Here is a 23,256-nt window from a genome sequence, read left to right on the forward strand (position 1 = left end):
ACCTATATCACTCCCTTTGAGACTGTTATTTGAAAGATTTGCTGTAAGCCTTCTCTCATGAAAATGAAATTGCTTGTTCAAGCTGTTTTATGTCACTGTAAATAGCCCTAAAGGGAAAAACGCACTCAAAGTTTATCTTGCTCTGGAAAGTTGCCATATTCATGAAGTGTGAAAATCTTTTCAACATTGATTTTTACATTTCATCTCCACATCCGTAACAAAAAGCACAGAGCTTATGGGTCATGTAAGTCCCATGAAGCCTATATCAAAAGAGGATGTGGTTAGTATAGTGTTTATGTATGCAGATCAGTACTAGAAGTCATAAAAAGCAAACTCAATGACACCAACATTTACTGTGACGGCCCAAAGGACAGAAATACATGTAGTCGGCAATCTGCCATCAAATCTCTTCATCTAAAATGCAAGCACGTCTAACCCTCACAAGGCAGGGAACACCAGACAATAAACCAGATAGTTAGTGAGTGTGAAAAAGGCACAAACTTGGCAAAATCACAAAAATTTCCACCTATGTCTTCATAATGATGTCTCAGGTCATACCTCTCTGACATTTTTAGTAGGGTTCAAGGCTAAATTCGCTTATGCAACACATAAATTGGTACCTTGGGGACCTAGAGAGATATTAGATGTAGCCTTATGTTGTGAAAGGTCCTCTGAGATGCTCAGTAATGGAGTCTGCGTTCGTTATGGTTCAGAAAGAAGGATGTGTGACAACAGGTGGCCTATTACTCGCTGGCGCAGGTAGCGCATTGAGAGCTAGATGCATTGATTCTCCCTTACAAGGGTGTGTGATTCCCACATTTGGCAGCTTCAACTATTGATGGAATTCCCCAAGGGCAAGGTGGCATACATGGAGATGTGGCTGCACTGGATTAGGCCACACAAATCTATTTCCTTGGTTCTGTACTTCTCAGACAAGTTAGCAAGAGGACATCATAAAAGCAGAGGGCTGAGAGGATCTGCCTGTATTCAATCCGTAAAACTCATCGTACCAAGACATGATCCTGACCCTCCAGCCTTCAGAAATTCTCGCCATTTAAAAGACAGCTATTGAATATCTAATTGTATAGCGAGGGTAGTACCCATTTGGTTACAATCTTACATTGTTAGAGACAACTGAAACCTTGTCTTCTAAAGCCATGTTTTCCCTCTGTGCACCCAAAATATAATAATAACACATCAGAGACAATCAAAGGTTATCACTCTTCAACATATTAATACAGTAACAATGCAAACCACTGCAAATCTTCAATTATTCCAGGTGCCATCTCCAGTGTATCATCATACTCTGGAACATTAGTTCAGAAATGCACTGTATGCCAATCGTGAATCTTAAACACAGTAAACACCTCGCTCCTATTGCCCTTACTGTGGAATCGTCAAGTTCCTTTAAATTGTATCCTTTCCACAATTAGGAGTCTTGACACCAGAAATGTGTAATACATGTACTAACAAGACAGGTGACAAACAAACTTAGGAATATAAAAAAACTCTTGCCACTGTCCATGTTATGCTCCTTCACACAGGCCACAAATTTATTACACCAGCACTCCTTCTGCTGAAAAGGTCTCTCATGGACATATCTTTATTCATAAATTCCATGTTTATGACGACAAAGCTTTGCGTTTTGGTGAGAAATATCCACATGCTTTATGACAAGTTCTCATCTACTAATCTACTGGTTAGGCATATGTGATTACATATATATTTACCAACCTTGATATTGAATGGTCCATGAAAAAGATGGTGATTTTACATTTGTATGCCCACTGCTGTCACATAATAGCGCTTGAATGGTGAAGAGCAGGTCGTCACTCCACATGTGGTTAAGTTCTTCTAGATCTGGTCCTACTGGGAGGCCTCTGTGGTGTGGGGGGTGTCTCCACAGGCTCCTGCTTTACATTCTCAGTGCTAACAACTGGGGGTGCTTCTTTCTCTCCCTCTTTTCCTTCATCTTCTTTCTGTTCTTCTCTTTTACTTCCTTTCCCTTCAGTGTTATCAGTTTTTTTCTCGGAGTCTTTACTGGTGGATGGTTTGACCGGCGTGTGGTCGGGTTCTTGCCTGCGGTGTCTCATGATGGAGGACATGATGTTGTCCATTCGTGCCACCCTACGCTGACCGCTTCTTGGCGTTGGCCTACTTCCTGTGGAGCAATTGATGGTAAAGCAAAGATGTGTTAAAATAACAACCATGACAACAGTAAGTTGAATGTGGTAGTAGTCATAAAATATTATTTTGATGTTCATCGTCATTATCATCTTTCTTATCAAAGAGGTGAAGCTTTTGCAAAGTTTCTTTTCTGAAAGTAACAGTCATTCATTTTGTCAGTTCCACTTAAGCAATCTGAGAAATGAAAAATTCTAGATATCTACGACTATGTTGCAAGTCATATATGCTCAGTTGTATAAAATGTAAATAAGCTTCAACTTCAAACAAATTTTACACCTGTACTGTCCTAAGACTGACCTGGGGTTCTCCTTGTTGGTGTGAATGTCTTGGCAGGTGTCGTCTCCATGGTGAACTCGTCAAAGTCAAAGGAGGGAACAGCTGGCCTGAATTGGGAAGGTTGAGAAAAATAAATGACAATGACAAAAAGTTTCACGCATATTCATGACCCATCCGGGCCAAAGGCAGTAAGTTGGATACAAGGGAGTAATAATTAGGCTATGCTATGTTCTATCTCTACATGTAGTTAACATGTGTCTGCTCTCTTCTTGAAACATGTGTAGATGGATTTACAATGTTTTTCCATATAAAACAAGGTTACAACTTTGACTAAACAAGGTTTTGTTATGCATCTGCAGTCTGGGTTGGAAACACATTTGAGAGAGATGCCCATGGGGCTTGTGCATGTAGCTATGGTGATGGTGATGCAAAGGGTATTAGATATCATCTATTCACTGTTTTGATTTGAAACAATGCTGTCCAACTACATATAGGTAGTCCCGTAACAGGGATAGGCTTTTGGCCAATGTCCAATGAGGCTGACCCCCACTCTAATCAATAAGCTAGTTCGGAGTTGTTACTACGCATGTGCAGTGTCAAAGGTGAAGGCCCCCGAGACGTGAACAAAGACAGTCTGGGCGTTGTTATGCAAATCTAGACAATGTCCAGGCGAGCACTGTTTACGAGCCGGGGGCCTTCACCGTTGACACTGCACATGCGTAGTAGCAACTCCGAACTAGCTTATAAGTGAGGACTGAGGTGCACCTGGGTTCTAAGCATACTTGAGGTGTGCCTCTCCTAAAACACATGGCTTTACAAACCATCTGAGACTGATGTGATATTCCTAACTGAAGTTAGGTACCTGAGTGAAGTGATGTGTTAAGAGTTTCAAGGGCACAGCATTGGTCACCATCTTATGAAAATCCTAAACTATTACTAAAATATTTAGTACAGTGTATTTTATCCGATGGCAGACTTTACTCACATTTCATAACCATCATAATTTTGTATACATATTTGTAACACGTTACACGCACATCACATTCATAAAGTTACAAGAGGGTGAAGGATTCATAAATTTTAGTTTTAACATCACATAATACATTGTAAAAAAAACAATCATTGTAAATATACTTTTTGCTTGGCGTCTCTTCGGGTTTTTCCTCCTCCTCCTTATCGTCTCCCTTAGTTTCCGGCTCTTCCGGCTTTGGAGTGGGTGCTCTCCTTGGAAGACACTTCATTTGGAGCTCGATAACTCCGTCCTTTTCTAACCTCTCGTACAAAGACGCGATGTCTGCAGGCGGTGGTTCCCAGCTGACGTAGTTCTTGTGCTCGGCGTCCCAGCTCTCTGAGGCCGCCAGCTCATCGTCACTGGCCGGGATGTCAAAATCGTCGTCCTCAGACATCACGATTTCGTGTTAAGAACGTAAAAATATTGCTGAAAATTATTTATTTTTGGCTGTGGGAGGGGGGCATGCCCCCAAACTCACTCACCCAAATAAGCGGAAATTTCAGTCTACCAGGCGAAAGGCTAGCTAGTTTTCTTCAGATTACCTTCTAACGGGTACACTTGTCCTACGCAACGAAGCAATCGTTACCAACTTTGCTAAATGTGCTGTTTTTCGCGAAATAAACCCACAGAATAGGTCGGTTCGTCTTTAAATCACAAAATGGCGGCAAAATGTTGCGCTTGCGCAAGGGGAGATGAAGATCTTCTCGCGAGATTTGATGTCAACGTGAATTAACGAGAGCCCTGTTCTGATCGCTGATTGGTTGATGAAACAGACGCTCCAAATTCAATCAAGGATTCAATCTTTTTCGTACACAACTTGTTTTTGTGGCGAGATCGTGGTTTATTTGACCTTCATTAGCTGCGATCATAGTTTAGAAGCTTTATTGAAGAGGTATGACGACTCCAGGATTCCATCGCCACAGGTGAGATACAGTTTCATACCAAGAGACGACGTAGACCTTGCTCGATCGTTAATTCGATCAGAACGACTATATTATTCGTTGCAAATTATTTCTCCCCATGATACAAATACGTGTGCTTGTTTCTTGCAGGCCTGTGATCGCCAGGAATGGAGGCCCAGTGCCGGTGAGGGTCGCCGTGAGACTCAGGCCCTTCCTGGACAAAGATCAGCAGGAGAAGGGAAGTACAGTGCGGGGGCTCGGGGAGAAGGCACTCGAGATCTGCAACTGGAGAAACGACCAGGAATCTCTCAAATATGAGTAGGTTCTATAACACCCCAGTTGATTATGAATATGATTCTCTTTCTCGCAGTTTATTCATAAGAAAAGCCCTGCAACTGCAGTCACTGCTACTAGTAAGGAAAAAGGGGTCGGAAAGGGGATCATGATATTATAATTTTAATAGATTTGGGACAAAACAAAAATCAGAAAAATAATGAAACATAATCTGCCAAAAATAGAATTATCTTAAAAGGCATCAAGTCAAGAGGCAAAAAGGGACCATATTTTGCTAGCTGTGCAACAGGACATACCTCAAGTACGGTACTGTGCCATATCATGAGGTTGCCACTTTACTTTCCTCAAATTATATGTATTATGTACTGTCTAGTAATCTTTGCCATACAGTGTTAGAAATAATTTATTTTCAACACTATACGTCAAAGATTCTGATGTTACTTTAGTGGTATGACTAAAAAAAGGGACGAACTCAGGGCCGGTCCCATGCATTATAAAATACTACATATATCGGCCACTGGAATTCAAGACTTAAACTCTTTGTTTCATTGCAGATTTGATGCATTTTATGATGAAGACACCAATCAGGACAAGGTATTCAAGTCCTCTGTCCAGAACCTTCTGGAACACACACTGCACGGTCAGAACGCAAGCGTGTTTGCCTATGGACCAACAGGAGCAGGTAAGTTGTTATTGAGTGTACTTATGTACTATTGTAATTTGCAAGTCAGTGTACTGTAGAAAAGCATGACATCCAAGCACAATACACATTATATATCCCCAGGCTTCATCACACGATGAAAGCTGGGAAAACCCACCTGCAATCTGAGAAAATTCTTGCAGAAATAAAAGTTTTGAGAAACTAGATTGGCCAGCTGAAAGAACACACTCAGGCTTTGTACTATGAATAACCGGTTACAGAAAACAGACAAGTTCTAAGTGAACATTTTGGCAACCAATTGCTCTCATTCTCAACATCCAGGGAAGACCCACACCATGGTGGGAACCTCTGAGGATCCGGGTGTCATCCCTCGGAGCGTACTCGGTGTGCTGAACGCTGTTGCCAAGGAGAGAGGGGCTGGAGATGGAGAGTGGACGTACACCATCGGTATCTCCTACCTGGAGATTTACCAGGAAAGGGTAAATTGTATTTGTAGATTCCAGGCCAAAGCAGTTAAAAATTACAGATTTCATGGCACAGAGAAGACCAATGAGTTTGCCATTGCTCATCTCTACTAGTAGACTAGAGTTCCTGGTTGATGTAATACCGTAGTAGCAACACAATGAAAAATAGAGCATATGCAGAGTTTGTGACAAGAGGTCACCACAAGAACGGTAAACTTAAAAGGCACAGAAATTTCAAAATTTACAGTACCCATGACCTAGACTTCTTTTTCTTGAAGGTCACAGAAATCTGATTAATTTGAAATACATTTTTTTTCAAATAGAAAGGTTATGGAGTTGACATTACTGTGTCAGTACAACCATCACGATTCGAAAAAAAACATAATCTTTCGAGCTCTACTAGCATCTTTGGGCACCAATGCAACAGTGCAGACTGGTACAATTAATGGTAAGCTGTAAAAACTATAGGACTGTGGTGCATGTACAAATCAATACAGCTTTTATTTCATACTCCTTATCTTTGACAGGTGTATGACCTCCTTGAGACAAAGAACCATGATCTACAGATACGTGAAGACAGAGAGAGGAATATCTTCATTCCAGGGTTGTCTGAGGTACTGACATTGAATTCTTACATCGAATTCTTGAAACTTCTGCCTGGTCTGTCCATCATGGAATCCATCCTATTTTAGCTCCACTCTGATTCTCTGATCACAGCCACACAGAATAGTCTGTAATGGCATGGTCATGGGGATCAAACAGGCGTTCTGAAGTTTGATCCCAGCCAGTTAACGTTAGTGTTACACTGCTTCTGAGAAATATCCATACCTAAAATAGATGAGTAGTGACATACAAATGTAGGGGACAAGTGTTTGATTAGGCACAGATGCTTAACTATTCTGCGGGCGGAAGCAATCGTAGGAGCGGACTAAAGCTAGAATAAGGTAGAATCCAGGTTGTGATCCGAATACAAGCACTTCTAACTTGTCAAAATCCTCTTCAACATGATAGTCTCCAAAGCTCTTGTAATAACTGTATTGCATTGAGAACACATGTTTGATCAAAGTACCAATTGAAAGTACCTACTACTGCAGCAGCAGAAAACAGTGGACTACTACTACCATAATCATCAACATCACAATTTCCTTATACATACATTTGTACCAGCAGTACATGTATTACTGATGACAAACCTGTCTTCTTACAGAAAACCATCACTGACTTCCAACAGTTTGAGAAACATTTTGTGCCTGCCAGCCAGAACAGGTAAGTGTACCAAAGACTCATGGTTGTACATGTATAAGGCTAAATAACCTTGACTTTGAGGTTAACATAATCTGGGGATCTGAAATGAACAATGGAAACAAGCAAGTAAGATCGGCTTCGAGAAAATAAGAGTTGCAGATTGGTAATTTGTCAAGTTTGTTTAGGTCCAGTCCCAGACCTGTACATGTTTACTTGTGAAAATTTCTGGGTAAAGAGCCCGAACTCCGAGTTCTCGTGGTCAGATTAGCATGTGTTTTCTTTCCTTTCTTTGTCTAGGACGACAGCATCTACAAAGCTGAACAGTAGATCCAGCAGAAGCCACTCCATACTACTGCTGAAGGTAACTTTTCACTTAAATTGTGTTGCCTTAAATGGTTAGCACACCCGAGCACTTTGTTCTCACCAAAGTTATTAATAAGGGTAGGGGTTCATCCCGATGTGAATGGTTCAACCCTATCAGTCTGGTCTTGTGTGTTTTGGGTTTACTTAGTTATGCTATACCAAAAAAATTACTAAAAGTACCTGTTACTGCTGTCAAGTACATCTTATTTTCATACAAACCTTTTATCATTCAGTATCAATTTAATTGAGCTGTTGTGTTACGATTTAAATGTGTTTTTTTACACCACCATGCAGATGCAGGTACAGAATTTTGAGATATTTTTTCTTAGTAACATGAAACAATACATTCAGATTCATGTTTATTGTGTTTGTCAACAACTGTTGTGGTTTGTTTTCCAGGTGGTAAAGACACAGCAGGTGCAACCCTACAGACAGCTGACAGGTAAACTGTACCTGATTGATCTGGCGGGGTCAGAGGACAACCGCAAGACTGGCAACCAGGGCATCAGGTATGGGGAGTGGTGATGATTATTGTAACAGCTGTTGTGGGAGTGGTGGCCATCATTGTAACAGCATTCAAAAGTTTTACACTTCTTGATGTTATTGTTTTGGATTTAGAAGATAAGACTGATATTTGGAAACAGAAAAGTATATTTTTTTGGGAATCAGTATTTATTGGTGGGCAAGTGCGTAATGTTTGCTTGTATATTGTATTTTATTAGTCTTACTGCTAATGAACATATTTTACAGGCATAAGTGTTGCTCGCTACTGTATTATTTGACTAATGCCATGTGTCCATTTCAGGTTGAAGGAGAGCGGAGCTATCAACACATCACTGTTTGTGCTAGGGCAGGTGGTAGATGCACTAAATTCAGGACAGGTAGGGGGCAGCGCTGCAACCTTTTCATCTGAAGTTGTACAGTATCAATGCACTCCATGATCTATCTAGAATGGGTTGAAACACCCCTAATTTCTTTGGCAGTGTTTCAATTTAGGCATATTTCTATGTTTTTTCCAGGCTCGAATCCCGTACCGTGACAGCAAGCTGACACGTCTGCTTCAGGTAAGTCCGTTTGACGCTTAGGTTGATCTGCAAATGATTAATTTAGCTCAGGTTCTGGAGGCACTGAAGCACTACATTGTAGAGTGTACCAATCCCAAGGCCCCTTACTACAAAACTTACCAATCAAAAAAAGCTTAGCACAAATCCATTTTCCTATTGGTTAAACTCTTCATTAAATCATTATGAAATTATGTACAGTTGGGCTAACTTTGAGCATTTGTCTTTCCCCAGGACTCTGTTGGTGGAACGAGCCATGCCTGTATGATTGTGAACCTTGCGCCAGAGGAGTCCTTCTACACTGATACCTACACCACACTCAACTTTGCGGCCAAGTCCAAGCAGATTGTCAACAGGCCATTCACAAGGGAAAGCATGGGTAAAGACATGTGGTTTTCAGTATTAAGCTATGAAACTTCCCTTATAGTGAAATCAAACATTTTGTACATGTAGATGATGTGCAGAAAAGCTTCCACATTACAGGAAATATGTTTTACCAAATTTGTATAATCAAACCTATATTAATGAATCTCTTACGTAATGTAATGAAGCATATAGAAAAATTCAGACCAATTGTGTTATAAAAAAACGCAGGCCATTTTAGTACATGATCATCTAAACTTGGTATGGACATTTGCTGAATTCGTTGCCCCAACATACACATGAATGGTTCATTGGCAATAGTGTAACAGCAACATGGCAAAAGCTCCTTCTAGTGACACTAAATAAAACTGCATGTATGGTAACGGTTTTGTTAATCCTTGTCACATAAAACAGTGAGACCTCGTGAGGTGCTGAAGAGGCCAGCTGATTCTGCTACAGATGCAGGGAACAAGAGGGTGAGGATAGAGGAACCCTGCACTCCCACCACACCTGCAGTGGTACAGACCCCTGCCAAACCCCCAGCACCTTTCCTCAGGTGTGTGGACTATACCATTCTTGTCATGAGGGAATTTATACTACTAGTACAAATGTAGGTAGCATGAGGATAGGGCTTTATGTGTTCAGCCATTTGAAGATAGAGGATATTCTGTACAACTGTTAACTTTTCATTTTGAATAACAGGTGCACTGGCAACTTGTTTTATACATTTCGTCTATTCAAATTGCTGACCGGTATCAATTTCTGACTGATACAAAAAATGGTAACATTACCGGTAGTAATTGCAAGTTTAATATCTATACGAATTAGCCAAAAGAGATTTTTGTAAAGAAATGATATACAAGCTATTAGTAAGTCCAATCAAAACAAGCCATGTTTTACATTTTTTTTATAAGCAACTTAGTTTTGTCAAAAGTACAAAATATAAGAGACCTAAATATGTTTAAATTTGTCTTGAGCAGCCCCTTGCTGAGAAGGCAGGACAAGTTTGAAACCAGCATGGTTGATCGCCTGGAGAAGCTGGAGACCGCCATCTTGGCACGAATGCGACGCGAGTCTGTCCTGACGGCGCGTAACCGAGCATCGGTCTGCGGCACTCCCGGACAGAGCCGCGAGGTACTGCTGCAGAAACTGGAGGACAGCAGAAAACAACTCCGGGTGAGTTATTATCCTATTACCAGTAGTAGCACATGGGTGACTGCCAGCCAATTTAGTCAAGAAGTTTGGTACTTGGTCATATCTTGACCTATCGTAGAAAGGAATAGATTTTAAACTCCTGGCAGCTTTCTTTGGTACTGCAGGGGAACCACTTGTTTTCATGAAACATGTGATTCATCACTCATCTGCAGCAAAGGTCAAACCAGGACCACATAGGTCAAAGATAAATTAGCTGACTTAAGTAAGTGGGTCCTGTCACCGTTTAAACATAAGAGACTGTCTGTTTGTTGAGAAGTTGCAATTATTATGACATACAGTAAGAGATGTTGTGTTTGTATGTATGTATGTGTGTGCGTGTGTGTTTGTGTGCAGAAGTCAGGGCTTTGAGTTTGACATGTGGCTTAGAGTATCCTAAAACTAGCTTGGGTATTAAAACCAGTCACTCTAAGACCTCCAAAAGGAGTCTACCGTGTGGATCTTTAAAGAATGTTAAGTTAAAATTAGGAATTCTAATGCTTCCTGAGGGGCCAAATTTGACATACTAGTAGCTACTTTAATTACAAGCATCCCTGGTCAATCAGAATTTTATACTTGTCAGCAGAGGACCTGCTTCCCAGGGTAAGGGGGCACATGGTCAGGGCTTGGGGCGCTGCACCCTTGTTCCCCTCTTCAGAAAAAGCCCTGGTAAGTATTGTGAACCATAGTTTTGAGTGGGCTTTATCCTACACTTTCACTATCTCTGATGGAAAGTGCAGTGGAACCACGTGCGATCTTGCTTGGGCTGCGGATACAGCCCATTCTCCTCAAGAATCAGAGTCAGTCATCAAACTTTAATGCGTCAGCGTCTGATCCCATAATACTGCGGAAGCACAGAGGTCACACCAGGCACCATCCTGACTTTGACCTTGGCTGGGTAGACATCGAGCAGTCGACGTCCCCGCTTTTGCTGACTTTCCTTAATGATCGAAGCACGATCCATTATCCCACATTTGCGGATTTACTCACGAGGCCACTTAACGGACAAAAGCGTACACTTGAGCTCGGGCTTAGAAAGGAGCAAGATCATTTGATGTGACACCCGCTGAAGGGCATTGTTACAGGCGCATGCTCGGTCAATGTCCTAATGCCGAATATTGAAAACACATGTTTTATTCACAAAGCTGTGCGCTTTGTCGAATCTTAGTAACATTGAAATAGAGGTCATATTTGTTTCTTCATAGAGGTCACGGGAATGTACAATTCTTTGTTCCTGTCAGCATACAAGCCTCGTACAAGTCTAGGTATGGAGAACAAGCCTGGGGGTTGATATGTCAAGCTTTTTTCATAAAAATTGAAGTTCTTCTCTTCAGACTTTTAACCTCGACCAATGAGGTTTCTTGGCTGGATTGTTGCTTGGTTTCTTAAGCTTAGTGAGTACAAACAATGTAGGACGGCTTTGAAAAAAGGTGAAGGTCCCTTAGCATTTTTGAGGATATAAGGGCAGAGGGCTGTAATCCGCTTATGCATCCCTCTATCCACCACATGCACCTTTGTACCTCTCCAACAAAAGTTAGATACCCTAGGGAAGGAATAGGATGACTAAAATACTGTTAAGTTCTATGTTGGAAAAATAATAGGCCCATTTCTTGGGCTTGGTTCTCACAATAAACTAATTCCAAACCTGGCTTCTCTTACCTAATGGTGGGCAGGAATGACTTGAAATCCAATTATCCGCCAACTCATCGGATTGCCCTTAATTCAACCCTCTCGTGGCCAGTGTCCAAGCCTTCCACGGAGAGAATGTGCACTTAGAGGGCTTACAGTATTACATGGGCTTTAGCTACTCCAATAAGATCAATAACAAGAGCGCCCACTTAAACTAGGGGATCATTCAATGAAGATAAACGTTTTCATGTAAAGATATAACACTGACAGGGCCATGATGTCTTTCTACAGCTAAAAAAAGAGAGATTTAGATTGTACTTAGGTTTCCTTTCGTGCCAGCTGATGACTTTCTTTAACTACATTTATATTACCAGTGGATAATCACTCTAGATGCTTTATTGTGTTTCACGACCTAACGACCTTGGGTGAATGGGGGAGGGGGGCAGGAGCACATGTTCTAGAAAACTGTTAAAGTTTCAAATGGCAGCGTAGAACTAGACTCATTAGAAACAGTACCAGTAGTTCAATTATGCAGGATGTGTAGTACTATTATGGAACAATTGGGGAAGAGAGCATTACAAATCAAAAAGAGGATTTGGACCATCTTGGACCTAATCTTTCCCTGAAGTGCAGAAAAGGTGCACGTAATTGTAAATAAACCATTTAATGTTGCTTTTGAATTTACTACTGCGGAAACAAATACAATACTTTGCAAGATATAGCAGTCACAAGCATTTATTTAGTTATTGTCAAACATTTGAAACCGTTAAGAACAGATTAAGTATGAAAGTATCAAAATTTTAACTGTCAAGTTTTCATTTCATTTGTAAGGTCGGTAATGTACTTGTATCAGCCATCATTCTGAAAATTCAAATATGCATCTTTCTCCCTTTCAGGAATTAAAGGAACAGCAGGAACAGCAAAAGGTTGTTGTGGAGACAGCAAAAGAGAACGAGCAGCCGCTGTCTCAGACGCTGACCAGCGATGTCCTGTTCAAGTACAGCACCTCTTTTATCCGCAGGAAGAAAGCTGCTGAAAGTATGAAACCCAAGGCTGTGGTCTCACCTGTGCAAGGTAAAATTAAGATGTTGTTTTCTCAGAAAATTTAGCTTGTGTTACTTTTATCATTCTTGTCTCACATACTTTCTCTTTTGTTACCTTTATCACAACAAAGGAAATTGTTTTACCAATAAGTGACCATTCAAGCCTTAAAGCGTTAGGTTGCCCAAGTGAAAGTGTTGTTTATCCCGGATAGATATAACTTTTGAATGCATGTTTGTAGCATTACCTGGTTCTGTCCATGGTATTGATTTGTTTCCTGTTGTGACACTACGCTGCATGACAAATAGAACACATGTAGACTGTAATGTGTGTTTTTATGAATAACTCTTCAGCATACAGGTATGCGCTTGATTCTCTGATGTTAACTGGTTCTGTCCATGGTGCTGATTTGTGTTCTATTGTAACACTACCAGTACATTGCTTGACAAATAGAATATGATTATGTAGAATGTACTAGACAGTTATTTGTGTTGTTACTACACCAGGGCGCGAAATACCTGGTTGCACGTTGCACAGTGCAACAAGATTTCGGTTGGTGCAAGTTAATTCCAAACCCAGGTAGCGCAGTGTGCAACCTTATATTTTGAGCCAAAGATCTCAATCAGAGCCCTGGAAGCTCACAAAAACACAGTGTCACTCTCATAAAATTCGGTAAATCTTCAATTGAAATAAAAAAATCAACACTTTTTCGTTTTAAACCATCCAAACCCTTCATAGATCGTTGAAGCTGAGCTGAAAAAGACGAAAACACACTGCCCTCGGCTAAACAAGATGTTGTTAGATCAATGGGATTACTATCTAATTTATATTTTGAAATATTAGTAGTATTATACGCTACATACGAGCTTGATTCGAAGAAATCAGGGAATGTTGCTGGAGCAACCTGAATTGCTGAAATTTGGATGTGCAACCTATAGCTAGCCTTTGCCCTAGGTTGCAACATGGTCAACCTGGCTCAAAAAAGTATTTCGCACCCTGTACACATATAAGAGTACTATGATTACGGAATGGTATGAGGATTATTGACAAAGGTGCTTGAAGTGATAAAAAATCTTTTTTTCATAGCATGCATCTATTGTTGTTGTTGACATACTATCCCCTGCTGTTTTTAGGTGGCCCACTGAAACCACTGAATTTTGACAAGGAGTCACCTGATGTTCAGTTTGTCAGGATCATCAAACCCAAAGACACGGTAAGAACTTCCTCAAACTCAAAATGAAGTCATTTGAAATTTATCCCTTCAAATGTGTGATGCAGCTTTTCAGGGTTGAAATTTGCCCTTCAAAATGTGTGATATAGCTTTTCAGGGTTGAAATTTAAAGGTTTTTATCAAGCTGAGAGGATGGATGGAAATTTAGAGCTGGACAGAGCCCCGGTCTGATACAACTTGATGCCAAACAACTGTGTGTTGTTGTTGGCTTTACCTTATAGATGTAATCATGTTTGTTATGGTTTCTAACAGGTGAAAACTAAGAGAGCCATTAAGGAAGAAGGCAAGTGGCAATTGGAGAAAAATCCAGAGCTACAGGAGAAACATGGTGAGTACACACAATAGACTACACCGCAGTTTTGAGTGATAAATTATACTAGTAAACTTTCAAGCAGTGTTCCTGCCAGTCATCTTTGAGCATTCCTTTTTTGTGGTGGATGCTTTAAGCTGTGTCCATGGCATCATGTACATTTTTTTCAGCGTCATCATTATCTCAACTTCAAAAAATGTGCCCAAGGTTCATGAATATGATCTACATGGTGCGTTTTGAGTTAAAATTTGCCTCTGAAAATGCAGGAAAAAGCATAATGACTTCAGATTTAGAAAGTTGGCTGTCTCAGGGAGGTATGCCCAAACCTAGATTTCTCATGCCTCTATAGCCTACGCTTACTTCTTTGGTTTTTCCCCTCCACAATGAACGCCCTGCCCTCTACAGTTGAGTCTGCCGGGAATGCTGCTTTTCATAACATATTTACTTTCTCATCTTTTTTCCTCCTGAAAAAAATCTACCTGACAACCAATTTTCCTGAATGGAATAGCCTCGCTGTCAATCATTTAGAATATAAGTTAATCTGTGTTCAATCATTTTGCAGAAATTCAGTCAATTACATTTCCTTCCATTCCTTACTGCTCATCAGAAATGTCTAAATCCCCCTGGCCCAACAATTTGTTGCGTAAAAGCCCTAATAACTTTTTAGGTGCCAGCAATGTAACTATAATAATACCTCCCATTTGCGACTGTCTCTTATGCTTCTATGAATTACATTGTTTTGCTACGTCTGTGTTTGGAGGTTTAGACACAATCCATACTACAAATTTGACATACAATCTTTTCAAAAGACTGTCTGCTCTTATATGTCAACTCCCATACGACCACACTTGATAGCCTGCTGACTATGCACTTGTCTTACAACATGCTAATGTTTGATCACATTTATTGATTATAGTATGATTTATTCATGAAAAAGATCAAGGCAGGTCCTAGTATAGGAAATTGGAAAAGTCTGATATCGACATTTTTGTTCCTAGATAGGGTAGAGGTGAGGGTAGTTGATAATTGCAAAATTGTGTAGCATGTTGATTAAAAATATCGTTGGACATTCAAAAGTCTTTGCATGTATGTCATTCGCTTAATTTCTTCACCCTTTACTTATTAAGTTGAAAAAGTATTAATTTTCTTCCTTCAATTTCATCTTTTAATCACCTTTTATTTATCTCTTTGTTAATTTTTGAAAACGAAAATGCTGACATGTATAATTTTGTAAAACCCTACAAATTAGTCCCAATTGTAAGATAATATAACATACAAAATGGAATGACTAAAGACTTAATATTAATACCAGTATGTCTATCTTCAATTCATTGTGTGTTTCTGTTTGTGTGTGTGTGTGTTTCTGTGTGTGTGTGTGTTTCTGTGTGTGTGTGTGTGTGTGTGTGTGTGTGTGTCTGCATACATGACATACGAAACTTTGTCAGCATCATTTGTAATGTTACTTTGGTTAGTAGTATTCTCAAAAGTTAAAACAGTCACAAACTGAGTATCTCTTTGCTCTTCGTAACTAGATTAGATCCATCAAGCTTGACATGTGGATGGCAGATCAGTCAGACCACCAGGTGGTAAACAGCCTTGACTTTGCCTTATTTATGTTCCTCTACATTCATCTGTCAGAGAAGATCTGGAGAGAAGGTCGCTGCAATCTTAATCTGTCATGGTATATATATGCACCATTAGGGCTTGGATTACTACCTGCAGATGCAGGTTAGTGCAGATAAAATTGGAGCTGCACAGATAAAGTTGTAACTGCAGCTAACCTGCACTGCTTTAATTACACTACAGTAACTCTATTTATGTACATGCACTAGGCTCTATTCGGTCTTCATTTCTTCCCAAACTTGCCTTACAACAGACTTACAATTAGTTCCAGGTTTCAGTAAGTCTTGCATGTAAGACTTGCACTTTAAAGCCTGAATGGTTATCTTCAGTTGAACTACCGATTAAGGATGAGGGAGGGAAAGCAGTCAAAAGTTGACCCTTCAGACACATTTCTATCTCTTATAGGCAGTAAAAACAACACCCTCCCACCCCATACCTTGCTATTCACCACTTGTTGTGTTCTCTCTGTGACAGCCTGCAAGGGCATTGGCATCACATGATAGATAGACAGCTCTGCAGGCTAGATGTCACAAAGCCTTTCTTCAGCCCCAAACAAAGCCATTGTTTATTGGCCAGGATGGCTGGCCTTTGGCATCATCATTGCACACATCTGAGAAGAACTTAGGACACACCAATTCAATTGTTTGGTTCTCAGATAAAAAAAATATTGCTAAACTGGAAAAAAACGAGCTTTAGCTTTAGGGCCAGGTTTGTACCTTAGGTGGGTTTAGGACGTGAAATTTGATAGTCAGATTCAAGTTTTCCTCACAGACTCTGCTTTCATGATGTCTTGTCTTGCTAAATTTTCAGTTTTTTAGAGAACCAAGGATATAAATTAGCGATGCCTTACCAGGGGCCTGAACACAATGTCACACCGTAAATTGAATTTCTGAGCCAAGTCCCTTTGAAAAGGAATGACTTCCTGCAAGCAAACGTATGTCTTCTGGTACAGCTTTCAGCAACAATGGCTTCTAAGACCTTTGTGTTATTCCAGACCAGTTCTTAAATAAATCATGGAAGTTTTTATCTTATTTCAGTTAATGTATATCAGAGTTTATCTTCAATATATCAATTTGCTTTTGGTATAAAATCTGGTTCTCCAGTTCTTCCCTTTAGTCTAAAACATCTGTTTCAAAATTGTATCCATTTGCATGCTTGAGTAACTGTCAGTTGGCATAGCTTATTACCTGGATGTATAACCTTTATCAACAGTTAGTGTATAGCTTATGACATTGTGAATGAGGCATGGTATTAGACAAGAACACAATGTTTCTGAATGTAAATGTTGATGCACGTATATTCAACCGTTATCCAAGCCCAGGTATGACATAAAAAATTATGTATGAATGATGCACTGCCCTAGAGTTACCCCAGTGTTTGATAATCCCAATGTGATAGATCATTAGGCTTTAGTCAAGCAAAATCCTACAAGATTGAGCTTTGCTATTATCATTAACGTTTGTAGCTGCAAAGGCTTAGTCATACATCATTGTCACAATCAACTACTATTACTTCAAACGGTAAATCTCTGATGTAACACACTGCAGCTGGATTGTAGTTTCACTGTTGATATTTCATGCATGTTGAATTTCCGCAGCTGCTGGTGTGCTGGAGGTGTTGAACAGCGGTAAGCTGAAGAAGTTGACGTCCCTACAGTGTGTTGGAGACAAGAGGGCCAGACTCATCCTGGGCTGGTGGCAAATGAACGGTCCCTTCAAACAGGTATCATAACTCTAATAGACATACTACTGTAAATGCAGAAATCTTTGCAGTGATTTTATGTTTACGGTTTCTTAAAACCACCTCGAAACGTTTTGCCCACCTATGTAGCACTGGTATTGTTTCAAACGTGACCTTAAAACCACTGCGAACATTCCATTTTCTCCCTTCCGCGAAATAAAAACCATGCAAACTTAAATACATTTACAGTATTTACTAAGTCTTCATGAGCTTGTTTAAAAACATTAACAATGTCTAAGACTGGAGTTATTTACAGTGACTGTTACATGTATGTAGTATGTTGGAACCTTATCGGCGCGGGAGAAATCGCGAAAGGCTTGTAAAAGCCTCCAGCACTGATTGCCTTTAGTTGTAAAGTTGTAGCAATTCAATCAACAGCTGCAAGTAGAAGAGACTTAGAAAAATTGTCTACAAAACAAGTATACAAAACAAGCATTCTTCAAATATAAGTATGACAATTCAACAGTTGGACAGGGTAGAATCTAATTGTAGAGGTGTTTTTAGAGATTTACAAAGGAATTCTAGATTCTCATGCTAATCATAACAATGAAACTAAAAAGTGGCACAGAGATTTGTGGGAAGAAATTCCAAGCTTTAGATTAGAGAAGGTCCCTTGCAATAGATAAACATTGGTAAAAGATCAATTACAACTAGACCCACTTTCCAAACCACTGAGCACACAGTGCTATTAGAGACGGCTAGGCAGTCACAATTAGTCACGGTCTGAAGAATCATACAAGGAGGTTCAGCACTGATTTTCGGCATCTAAGAAATCCCTAATGGTTTCATCAAACTTTTAAAGACTTGAGTTCTGCACTGCTGACTGTGATAAGTGCTGACACGCCATCTGTGTTGAACAGACTGGGGATCAGATGGTCATTAATCAGCTAGACTGTGTCATTGAGTAGTATACAACCACGAGGTTTGCAATTTTATAACTGAGTAGTCTAGTAATAGTATGCATGTGTTTCCCCCCAGAATCCCCCCCCCCCCCCGTGTGCTACCAAAGGTAAAATGTAAAAAACCTATTGCATTAATTACTCTCTTGGTAGAAATGTGGATGTTTTAAACCATTTGCAAAACTTTTAAAAGCTTTTCTAAATTATTTACTGTGTTCTGGGATGTATTTTTCAGCGAGTGTTTGGGCACAGGATATGTAGCATTGTTTCTGGTACATAACCCTGGAGTATGGGCATTAGAAATCAGTAACAAATTTCATTTGAGATCCTCTCGCAATGGTAGGTTCTTTGCATGAGATACGAAAAGTCCAAATATAAGTTATGTCTATTGTTTCCGTCATGAACTTCAAATGATGAAAACCACAGGATTGGCTATTTTGTCAAAGTGTTCAGGTACAGGTCCGATACCTACATGTACATGTACATGTAAACAACTGTACCTGTACCTGATCTTACATGTAGGAGCACAGCCCCTAGCTTAAGTTCCCAGGACAGACACCAACACGTAAACACCTGTAACATGCATGCAGTACCTGGTGTTACGTGTATGTGCACAGCCCCTTAAGTTCTCAGGACTATGGGGTAGTCTGCAACTTCTACTCTAGTGAGATGTCACATCACGGCCGGATTCTTTAACGAAGTGTCCACTTATAAACACTGCCTAGCTGTCCCTAATGGGGCCCGCTGGTCCGGAGATTGGGTCAGTTAAATCCTGAGAGAGTCTGACAGGACTGGATGGAATATCGGCCACAGGCAGTGTAAACAGTAATGAAGCACTGCGCCACGGGCGGTCTGTACCAATCACTGACCGCCGCTGCTAATGACCAGCTGATGGCGGTCAGTCCAAGCAGGGACCTCTCGGACCAGGGTTATGGCTATCTGGGTCAGCAGCTATAAATACATCAGCACCAGTGCCTCGGAAGAATTATAGCTGACTCGTGTATATGATTATGTCCTGTATGAAATAGGACCAGCAAGATGTCAATCAAACAAACTTGAATGTGTCCAGTGCTCATCTAATATCATTATTTTAGGATGGTTAAGCTGATGCTGATGAGGAATAATAGCTGACTCATATAACATCTACTAACAAAATTACACCAGGGTACATAATTTCACCACCCAGAGAAGATGCATCCAAACAGATCTTTAACCCAACGTCCCCCACTGGGTCAGTATAATGCACTCCTGTATAATTATGTAAACTGTGCATACCAAGAGATCTTTCAAACAGTTTTTCAAAGTGATGGATTTATGTACCCTGGTGGATTAATGTTAATGAAGGTTGTATAATAAGTATGTCCTGTATATGAAGTATGACCAACAGGATGTCATCAAACAGACTGAAATGTGTCCAGTGCTCATCTATCATTATTTGGGATCATGGTTAATAAGCTGTTGTGATTAAAACTGCCTGTCATTTTTGGAACGGAATTCAAGATATCTGTTTCTCAACACAGTTTTTTTTATAATAATGTTAAGCCTGATCAATTCATCTATATTTCTATTCAGGTTTAACATGATCTTTATTAGTCAACTTATCAATGTTGTCAAAATGATAAATAACTGTTTAAACAAAAGCCATAAACTGTTTCAGGTTGAAGACTTGAAAACAATCCCTGGCCTACCTAGCAAGACAGTGGACACTATTATCAAGGTGAGTAATCAAAACCATAATTATATATTTATTGTTTCTTGGTCTAACCCACTTGTATTTAATATAATATTCTTGGATGTCCAACAATAACTCCCAAGTCTTTTATTTGAGTTCTTTGCATTGCCAAGTACTCTCTTTTAATCCAGTGTGAGCCTATGGTGATCCAAAACAGACCCTTATCCAAAATAACAATATAAAGTAATATAATGCAAAGCAACTTAAAACCAAACAATAAGCCCTTAAATTTCCTTTTATGATATTTCCATAACTTTCCCTATTGTTTATTATATTAATGATCGTACATTCATTGCTCAGCCTGTCATTGAATGGCATAACAGGGAGATGACAGTTTGATGTAAAAACATAAAATGAAGAGACATTATTTTCCATCTCCCCGTTTTCTACAGGGAAATCTTCAGTGCTTTGGCTTGACATCCTGACTTCAGATGACAGCACAGAAACAAGGAAGAAAAATGAGACTTGAAGGAGGATCATAAGATTATTCTTTTGTACGAAATGTAGTTGGCTACGAAAATATCAAAATCATCCTGAAGTTTTTGTGTGGGATGTAGTCAAAATGGTGATATATGACTCACATCTAACCAATTAGGTTGATTTGATATACATGTATTATGTATAGTACATTTATATACATAAGTCATGTACCTTCCTTGGTACATAGTCATGTACCTTCCTCGGTACACATTTGGTTGCATGGCAGATTGTGGATTACATTATGCATTACACATATGATTTATGTGATAAAGATTCCAGTCATGTACACTGTACACATACATGTAGTCTGAATGTGCCATTAAAGAGCCAAAGAAGTCAACTGGTTGGCAGCTTTCACAGTTTATTTCGCTCTGCACTGGTTAAGTACTAGGTAACGTTAAGATCATACAAAATAAAATGTAGCTGCTAGTTCATAGATACAGAGTATTCTATATATTTCATACTTTCATAAAACATTTTAGTGATCACTGTGTGTAACTTCCTACAACGTTCGTACAATCCAAGTTAATATTTGATGGCAAATAGTGTAGCAGTGTTGGGGCATAATTTATCATGATTGTGGTATACTTTGTCTAATAAAAGTGCTACACTTAGTCTATCATTTTCTGTGAGCAACATTGGGTTATTGGCAATAAGCTAATAGTGCTATAACAGGTCTACAACATCTACTTCTAAAATGGAACAATAGTTATACACCATACGATATTTCATTCAGAATCCTTTCCTTTGACAGTATCATACTTCTCAAAGTTAGCTCATGTCAAAGACTAACTTTAAAGACGTTTCCATTTTAAGTAATGTTATACCATCGTATTAAGATATTTACTGCTAAGGATGGCACATGATAGTATGCCTGTTTCCCAATGTGAATCTTTCATCTCATTGTATATACTGTACAGTTCCAGAGTGCTTGTAGAAGTAATTTTCTATGTATTTGTGGCATAATACAATGTAGATACCTAGAAACTACATGTGTATAGGAATGTCTCTTTGCAAGTACATGTAGTCAGATATTTATCCCATTATACAAGAAGCTAACATTTCAAACATTGCCTGTGTCTTTGATTTGCTATCCTAAGTACTTCTATACAATATTTCAGCCACTATTCCTACTCGGCTCAATAACACCCCCCTTCCTACATCATAAACAAGTCCTGGCACAATTTATTCCACCTCTCAGATGAGGCAGAAACATTAAAGCCCCGTTTGTATACAGTATTTCTCTCAGCTCAAGGACATTGACCCCCCTCCCAACATCATAAACACGTCCTTGCACCATCTATTCCGCCTTTCAGATGAAAAACATTAAAGCCCCGCTCCCTCTCAACAAGTTGCCACTTTTGCCGTGAGCTCTCCATTCACAATCCATCACCAAGGTGATGATGTGCCCATGTTTTCGATAGAGTGCACCCTTTGCAATGACCTTCATGGCTCTATGGGAGCTGCTAGGAGTCAGAAGTTGGTGTCTACCACATCAATATGGAAACTTACACCACACAAGTGCAAGGGGTAATGCTTTCTTATATAGCCAGATTGTAAAGAAGTAACCAGAGTGCAAGTACAGAGAGCTAGAGAGCTCAGCTGCAGTTAAACGGATAAATTACCAGAAGAAGAACAGACTGCAAAGTTTTTTCTCATTTTGCGATTCCGTCCAAGTAAAATGGTTCAGCCCTACAGGAAAGCGGTGTAGCAATCTACATGTACATGTATCTCTACCAAAGCATATGCATGAATTTTTTGGAAGCACAGATTGAGAGATGGCTAAAATCATTGACATTGGCAGTGTTGCAGAGGAAAAGGATAGAGTCTCCGCCATGCATGCTGGCAGAAGATGATGAGGTTGGAGGGAAGTTCCCTGTCTATGGCCCTGAGTCTGCTGATCTGTTGACTGATGGATGGTTGTTATTGTTGGCAGGCCTTTACAAGTGTACCTCCATAAGCCGCTGGTCCCTTGGTCTAACCTAGGTAGCAAGTAAGAGGGAGAGACGAAAACAACACAGTCTTACTTTTAATTTTTCAGAAACACTTAAGTCAGGTCCAACTACTGGATCATACACCCTAGATAGAAAAAGACAGCATCAGACTATTAAGTGCATTGGTACAAACATTTCCTGCAGAGTGTATTCTACCCTGTAACTACAAGTATCTGAAGACAGAGCAGTAGACATGCAAATAAGGAAAAATCTATTACTCAAAAGTTGTGGCCTAGTGACTTCGTATTTAGACATCTTGCCACCCAATCTATTTCTTGCACAAGATCATTTCTTGCACACCGTCAGAGACTCCGGTGTGCGACAAGGACGTCGAGTCCACGGACATGGCGGATGTAGATGTGGATGATCCGCTCCCACTACTAGAGCTTTCGTCGCCTACCCGGCGCTTTGGCGGTGGAGGGGTGGAAAGGGTCGGGGTGCTGGGGGAGGGGGTCCTGGGGTCGTGGCCTTCCTCCTGGCCAGGGTGGGGCCTCTTTCTGCTTGCCTGTGAAAACAACAACAAGCAGCTTTACATTTGCAGGTCAAGCAACAACAGTT

General features: G+C 40.0%; 3 protein-coding genes across 5 annotated transcripts in view; 1 reads left to right on the forward strand and 2 right to left on the reverse strand.

Moving 5' to 3' along the window:
- Positions 1-334: 334 nt before the first annotated feature.
- On the reverse strand, positions 335-4,157 carry LOC136445736 (PAXIP1-associated glutamate-rich protein 1A-like). The gene is made up of 3 exons (XM_066443874.1): positions 3,598-4,157; positions 2,485-2,570; positions 335-2,161 (listed from the first exon to the last, which is right to left on the reverse strand). The coding sequence occupies exons 1-3, from the start codon at positions 3,867-3,869 to the stop codon at positions 1,845-1,847; spliced, it is 675 nt and encodes a 224-aa protein (XP_066299971.1). The 5' UTR covers positions 3,870-4,157; the 3' UTR covers positions 335-1,844.
- Positions 4,158-4,225: 68 nt separating this feature from the next.
- On the forward strand, positions 4,226-21,772 carry LOC136445693 (kinesin-like protein KIF22). Its single transcript, XM_066443830.1, has 19 exons — positions 4,226-4,398; positions 4,528-4,695; positions 5,226-5,353; positions 5,654-5,811; positions 6,324-6,410; positions 7,004-7,062; positions 7,339-7,402; positions 7,804-7,913; positions 8,210-8,285; positions 8,424-8,468; positions 8,700-8,844; positions 9,243-9,384; positions 9,809-10,004; positions 12,545-12,722; positions 13,823-13,902; positions 14,173-14,248; positions 17,451-17,575; positions 20,150-20,209; positions 20,617-21,772. The coding sequence occupies exons 1-19, from the start codon at positions 4,370-4,372 to the stop codon at positions 20,647-20,649; spliced, it is 1,959 nt and encodes a 652-aa protein (XP_066299927.1). The 5' UTR covers positions 4,226-4,369; the 3' UTR covers positions 20,650-21,772.
- The window catches only part of LOC136445704 (serine/threonine-protein kinase Chk2-like), a 145,258-nt gene continuing 143,050 nt past the window's right edge, over positions 21,049-23,256 (reverse strand). The window contains exons 15-16 of one of the 3 annotated variants that reach the window (XR_010757438.1): positions 22,917-23,203; positions 21,049-22,686 (exon numbers count right to left, since the gene is read on the reverse strand). Coding sequence is in view for 2 of the 3 variants with exons in the window: in XM_066443841.1 (XP_066299938.1) it covers positions 22,967-23,203 (237 nt within the window). In the remaining variant the exon portion in view is untranslated. Of the gene's footprint in view, positions 23,204-23,256 lie in introns of all 3 variants that reach the window. The other 2 variants (XM_066443852.1, XM_066443841.1) reach the window with 2 other exon arrangements.

This window comes from Branchiostoma lanceolatum, chromosome 1 (genome assembly GCF_035083965.1).
Source record: "Branchiostoma lanceolatum isolate klBraLanc5 chromosome 1, klBraLanc5.hap2, whole genome shotgun sequence".
NCBI lineage: Eukaryota > Metazoa > Chordata > Leptocardii > Amphioxiformes > Branchiostomatidae > Branchiostoma > Branchiostoma lanceolatum.